The following is a 6,713-nucleotide window of genomic DNA, read 5'->3' as shown; positions in this document are numbered from 1 at the left end:
ATTACTTCTACTCGTCTCAATCTATATTTCATTTCAGTTATATTGCATTGTCGTATTCAAACATGAGTACTTCATTCTCACCCAGTTTACTTACTGTTTGAATCAATGAAGACGCAACAGCTGAAGAAAGTTCCGTGGAAATTATTGAATCATTTGAGTCGGAGATGCAACAGGAAATCATAGCTTTTTTGGAAACTAATTATTTTCTCTCTTTCCAATATTATAATAAAAACAAAAATGGACTGAGGGGTATAAGTGTCCAGGCATTAAATTTTTAAAGGATTAATCAAAACACTGTAGAAAAATCAGTGCCCTTGAATAAAACACAAGGTATTAAATTTGATTTAATAATCCAACTGTTGCATTATATAGACAGATGATTTGTTATCTGATTAATTTATGTTTATTGAGATCATATAACTGATGTCCACAACAAATATTTTATAGGTGTTATATTTACGAAATTAGCATATTAGAAAATAGGTGTACAAACGATTGAGAGAGTAGCAACCTATCTTTTATAACCGACAAAGGCTGCCTAACGTATTGTGCATCATTACGTCATACCCCCCCCCCCCCCCCCCCCTATCTATGCATTCATTATCTGACTTGATAATATGGATACCAATATTCAGTTACCATGTCGAAATTCAAGACTTTTGGTCACTATCTAATAAACGATCATAAAGTTATTAATCAATCTTAGACAGAAAAATACAATCTATCACCTCCAAAAGTTGTGATGTCCAATAAAGTTAAGTTGAGTTGATGGAAGATGAAAAACATTAAATAAACCGACACTACTTGTTGCTCTTGGATTTTTTCTTAGATGCTGCAATATACATCTCTGCATCATCGATGCTATCAGCTGATTTTCGATTTCCCAACTCCTTGGCTTTTTTCTGCAATAAATAAATGCCAATGGAATTTCCATTAAAATCAAGTGCTATAGCAATGTGTGTGTATCATAATAAACAATTAAATTTGTTGCATTTACCCAAAGTATCAAACCTCTTGGATAGCATGAAAAGTAGTAGGTGATACATATTAATTACATACCTTCAAGGATGTAGTAATTGCAGCAATGTCTTCCTTGTCATTTTTAATTTTATCATCCTCTTGTTTTCGGGCTTCCTGAATATCCAAAACAATATTTTAAATGAAACGGAAAGACTTAAGAAAAAATGTGTAGAGGCTATTTATTAATGATGAATGATATGACCTCTGGAGGCTTAAATGCTTCTTCCCGCTTCCTCTTGTTTTCAGCAATTTTTTCAGCCTGTTTTTCCTGTCTTTCTTGCCATTTCTTTGCAGACTTCTTTTTGTCACTTAAAAAGTATTCACCGCTGTCTAGTTGCATGTCAATCTGAAAACAAAACAATATTATCATTTACTTTATTTGAATATTTGGTTACCATGTATATTTGGAACGGAACAAAATTTTGAAATTTTAGTCCCACTCAAAAGACGTAAATGCCCTCCTCATCCTGATCATAAAAAAAAAAAATTGAAGTGTTCAAAATACCTAAACTGAATAAACCGCCCAAACCAAATAACCGATTATTTAACCAAATACACCAATTAAGGTAACCTTTTTCAGCGTTTTATTTGTAGAATTTATAACCCATAACAATCTGTTTCCAATTTGAATTTTCCATATTACCTCACTTAAAGCTTATGTATTGGAATTTCATTAAAATATAATATGCATTTATCCAATTCCTAATTCATTTAGTAAAATGGGACGAGTGGGACTTATATGTTGTTTGAAAAAGATTCAATTAATATAAACTTTTCAGAGAACAATGTCAAAGAATAAAACAAAAATAATAAATAATATAATCACCTTGCTTGGCTGTGGGGGTGGTGGGAAAGGTGTATATTCTTTCTTCTCTTTACTCTTAACCTTCTTTTGTTTCACATTTTTCCTAAAAAAATCAAATAATCAAGCCAAGCGTTATGTATGTACATGGATTGGATGCTGCCAAAGTTTAAGAGAGCATAGCAATTCAACTCATTTTATGATGATAAATCATATATAAGATTTCAGAATCAGAAAGAGACAATGAGTGTTTACTTTTTGAACTTGGGAAGAAACCTATCCCAATTCTCATTTGCAAGTTCTGGATTGCTTGCAAGATCTCTCCTCATCATCAGCACCTGTTAAACAACACACAAAATGTTATTAGTGCATCGGATATTATTCCAAAACAAAAAAAAAAAAAAAAATGTACTACTCACTTTGATGTTGTACAAGGGATGCATTTTATTTAACATGCATTCTTCTACTATCCTCCTTACTTGTTTCAATCCTTTAAATGAACCCATTGAAGCCACCGAGTTTCCCTGTGCATCAACAAATTGAAAGAAATAAGGTTTGTATGTTTTTTCTTTTTTAAGCCAACAAGTCATACAGTTCTACCTGAACAAGAATATAGCAGCCTGTCAAAATCTCCAGTGCCTGCATTCCAAGTAAATTGTCAGAGGACATAAAAGGAAAACTTGCAGTAAATAGCAATGTACTTTACTCTTTTTTTTAGCCCAAGGAAAACCACTTTCCTTGCCTGAATCAGTAGTAATTTACAGATTTCCTAGTCAAATTGCTATAAACATTCAATTTTGAAAAGTAAAGCGACTTTAATAACGATTTTGAAAGTCTTGTGACCAAATTAAAAACGGAAGTGAAAGTTCATTGTATTTGCCCAAATAAAGGGATGAGTAAAATAAATCAAATTTTATAATATTGCACTTCCAACTTCCAAGAGATTGATTTTAAATGAAATGTACACCTTCAGAGTGGACGAATTGGGCCCAACCAGCCGCTGCCTTCGTTTCACAACTTTTTCCTGAAAACATCAGAGTTAGTCGATAGCAATTTTTATCTACTTTTCCAAATTATATAATAATAATAATAATAAATTATGGTACCTTATTTCGGACTAAACCTCCAATCTTGATGATGTCACATTGCATTTCATCATTTAAAACCTTAATGGCCTGCAACAAAATTCACTTTCACATCAAACCAGATTCTAAAAATTCCATTTTTGTGACAAGTAAGTATATATCAAAAATTATCATTAAAAACTGTAATTTAGATTTTTATTCATATATATATAAAGGGAACAGAGAAATGAAACTAACTTCCATTCGAAACATCAGCTTAATGTGATGATGCTTACCTGAGGTGCAGGGACACTTCGTGACAAGAGTTTAATCAGATCCCTAGATTTCACTATGATATATGGATCCCTTGTCTTTCTAGTTGTGGAAACAGTCATCGACCCTTTCACCTGAAATCACGAATTCTCATACAATATCAAAAGAAAAGTTTTGAAAAATGCAGATAAAAACTTTCAATGCACAATCAAAATCATTTGATCACGAACCAAATCCAGCTCACATGAAATCCCATGTTCTTTCAGTGCACCTTTCACGATAGGCCAAGCTTCCTGCAAATACTTCTCTGCATACACAACATCATTTGTGTTACTTACCTGTTGTTTCTTTTTTTCCTATTAAGTGTTACTGTTGCCTGGATAAATGATATTTTAAAACCTCTTTTCCCTAAATTTCTCTTTTGAGTCAAAAAGAAACACCCATATGTAGCTTAAACATGTAAAGAAGAAGGTGTTTCTTTTTTATTAATGCGAAAAGAACAACATAATAGAAATAATCAGATAAGTGTATATATGGCAAATGCTGTGAGTACCTCTGTATTGAGGGAAGAGAGTAGAGAAAGAGCTGACTTCAAGTAAACCGCCTTCATTCCAAGAAGGGTCAAACTTTTCCACCTTCCAGTGATCAACAGTCTCATCATCCCATGGCTTTGGCTTGTCATGCTTCCCCTTGTGTCTCTTTCCCTTCTCTGTTACTTCTTCCACATCCATAACTTTCAAATCTGATATTAAATGAAAAGACAATGTTATCTAATATTTAAATATCTATGCGCCTAAGTTAAATACCATTTAAGTTGTACTCACTTTCTAATATAGCTCAGCCTTGCTTCTTTTGAACTAGAGAAATCTCCAAGATTACTTTTGACATATTCAGGCAAAAGTTTAGGTGTAGTTTATAATATTTTCAGATAAACTTGAATTGAATTGTATGCTTTCAAACTCTTGTTTCTTTAAGAAAATAGGACAACAGAACAGATATGAATTTTCCTTTTAGCCAAAGAAAATGGTTTATCAAACATGAATTTTTATCAAATGCTCAACAAATATGACCTAAGAAACGGTATCTTTTATGCATAACAGAAGCAACTATAAGAGAAGTCGGTATTTGAATTTTCTCTAATGAAAATTAGAAAAACTGACAAAGAAGCATTCATGTAAACTCAGCAACATTAATTCCAAAACTTTTTGATAAAGGATAAACCCACAATGATAAGAAATCCTGATCTAAACCTTCACTATTCTCAGGCTAACCAATTCCAGTCTAGAAACTAACATTTGCATATATCAAATCAAAGAAAAAAATCGAATATTAAAAAGGGATTGAAGAATTACCAGAAAAGAGGAACAGAGACTGACGGGGTGGTTAACGGTGGTGGGTCGATGCAGGGGTTAACGGCGGTGGTGGTGGTCGATGCAGAGGTTGATAGCGTTGGTGGTAGGGGTTGAAGTAGAAGAGCGCCGATGGTCGATGGAAAAGAAGAGAGAGCGAGAGGGGAGAAGAGAGAAAATAGCGGTGGTTGTGAAGCAGAAGAGAACGAGAGGGATGATATCAACGTATGTTCATTAGGTTAAGAAAAGGGTTTTTTTTCAGTCATAAAGTTTTTTTAAGTTGTTTAAACCTGCCCGGACAAACGGATCTATTAACAATCCAATGCAAATATCTATTTTTTTTTTTTTGACACATTATCAATCTAACCCAATTCAAATTTTTTTATCCAAAAAAAACATAAAAAATAGAGTAAATTACACAATTCATCCCGAACGTAAGTGTTAAATTGCACATTGAGTCCCTATTTTGAAAAATTAACTCGCAAAGTCCCTCATTTGTTTAATTTTTACACGCTTCATCCCTAATTTCGTTGGCCAGACATAAAAAAACGATTTTGCCTTTATCTTTTTGATTTATTTTTATTTGTTAGTTATATTTAATTAATTAAATATTTATTTGTTTATTTAAAGTAATGGACCCCACCACGTATACCCTCTTTATCTCTTTATCTCTTCAGCACGAATCAACTAGAAGCCTGTGCTGTCCTCTTTGTCGCCGGTGACTGTGAATCTCATTTTTCCGACTTAATGAGAAAAAGGAGATTGATGAGAATGAGGAAGGAGCACCATAAATCTCATTTTTCTTGTTTAGGGGTTGCAATACATACAGTGAAGGAGGAGATGCATCTAGAGACCTCCACTCTCCGGCCAGCCATTGACCTCCATCTCCGACTACCTACCATCACCTCCAACCACCTACCAACGCTCACGTCTACTGATACTCTCTCTCACCCCTCATCAACCGGGAATCTGAAAATACATAAAAACTCAAAAATCCCCCAAAAAAACCCCAAATATCTCTACAATATGTAAATCTCTGTAAATCAATAACCAAACACTAAGCACCATGGTAGTATAGTTGAAATCTAGAAGTCAGAACCACAAGACCACTATCAGTGGTGAAGAGAGAGGGAGATAGATGATATGGTGGTCGTCCGATGTAAATCGAATCAGATGAAACTCATAAATCAAATCATCTATTGAGATAAATTTGCTCAAGAGGATGAGGTGCTTCATCACCAGCGGGGTTGGGGCTTGGATTTCTGGACATAAAGAGAAAGGCGAATGAGGCGTTCTTCAACATATTTTCGGTGATTGTTCCAGTTTTCCGGTGACGATTCTAGTCTTCAAGTTTTCCGTCCTTCAACAGATGTGTAGAAAGAGAAAGGAAGATAGAGAGGGAGAGGGAGAACGAGGGGTTGAGGATGATGGTGCGCAGGTGGAATAGAAGAAGAACTTATATCAAAATGAAATAAAAGGGTAAAATAGTCATTTTATGCATATTAGGGACTCCGGGAGTGAAGAAAATACAATATAAGTATGGTCCGAATTAATTTTTGAAAATAATGACTCAACGTGTAATTTGGTGTAATTTGGCACTTGAGCTAGGGACGAATCGTGTAATTTACTCTAAAATATAAAATGAAATAAAATGGTAAAATAGTCATTTTATGCATATTAGGGACTCCGGGAGTGAAGAAAATACAATATAAGGATGGTCCGAATTAATTTTTGAAAATAAGGACTCAACGTGTAATTTGATACTTGAACCAGGGACGAATCGTGTAATTTACTCTAAAAAAATATCAATATTGATCTTGTTCTGTAGAGAAATTTATTTTATGTTTTTTTATGTATTTTATTTATTTTTCTAATAAATATTATTCTTTCTTTTTAATAAGATAAATTATTTATAAGGAAAACAAATGGAAAAAATAATTAAAAAAAGAAAGAGACAAAAGTCGTTACCTAGGCCGTGGTAACGAGGGGCTCACACAAAATTCTTGTTTTTTTTATTTTTTTAAAAAACATTTTATGATGATCTTCATAAAAAGAAAATAAAGACTTAAAGAGTCGGTTGCCGAAAAAATAAAAAGTCTTGAAAACCATGTGAGAGAGTCTTTGTTACCACCGGCAAGTCGTCTATTTTTCTAGAATATATTTGCCACATTGGTTGCTCTGAGTCTCAATATCACATTTGGTTTT

General features: G+C 33.4%; 1 protein-coding gene across 2 annotated transcripts; it reads right to left on the bottom strand.

The window, feature by feature from the left end:
• Positions 1–671: 671 nt before the first annotated feature.
• LOC145124192 (RNA-binding KH domain-containing protein) lies at positions 672–5,931 on the bottom strand. 2 transcript variants are annotated; one of them, XM_079059450.1, is made up of 14 exons: positions 4,512–5,931; positions 3,984–4,037; positions 3,713–3,901; positions 3,390–3,466; positions 3,183–3,293; positions 2,929–2,997; positions 2,790–2,846; positions 2,423–2,461; positions 2,242–2,346; positions 2,078–2,160; positions 1,847–1,928; positions 1,223–1,366; positions 1,060–1,134; positions 672–902 (listed from the first exon to the last, which is right to left on the bottom strand). In XM_079059450.1, exons 3-14 carry the CDS (start codon positions 3,888–3,890, stop codon positions 801–803), a joined length of 1,122 nt encoding a protein of 373 aa, XP_078915576.1. In that variant the 5' UTR covers positions 3,891–3,901; positions 3,984–4,037; positions 4,512–5,931; the 3' UTR covers positions 672–800. The 2 variants fall into 2 exon arrangements, with proteins under 2 accessions (XP_078915576.1, XP_078915575.1); XM_079059449.1 differs by lacking the exon at positions 3,984–4,037 and having other exon boundaries at positions 4,512–5,930.
• Between the last annotated feature and the right edge of the window lie 782 nt (positions 5,932–6,713).

This window comes from Lactuca virosa, chromosome 7 (genome assembly GCF_052849685.1).
Source record: "Lactuca virosa cultivar CGN04683 chromosome 7, Lactuca_virosa_CGN04683_v6, whole genome shotgun sequence".
Classification (NCBI taxonomy): Eukaryota; Viridiplantae; Streptophyta; class Magnoliopsida; order Asterales; family Asteraceae; genus Lactuca; species Lactuca virosa.
The sequence above is the reverse complement of the archived record's forward strand: the minus strand, read 5'-3'. Positions and strand labels throughout refer to the sequence as shown.

Excerpts from the sequence above, each read along its gene's own strand:
- LOC145124192 (XM_079059450.1), bottom strand. The coding sequence starts at position 3,890 with ATGGATGTGGAAGAAGTAACAGAGAAGGGAAAGAGACACAAGGGGAAG. Across the intron at positions 3,294-3,389 it reads TTTCATGTGAGCTGGATTTG|GTGAAAGGGTCGATGACTGT; the intron begins GTTCGTGATCAA and ends TCGTGATTTCAG. Across the intron at positions 2,462-2,789 it reads CCAATTCGTCCACTCTGAAG|GCACTGGAGATTTTGACAGG; the intron begins GTGTACATTTCA and ends CTTGGAATGCAG.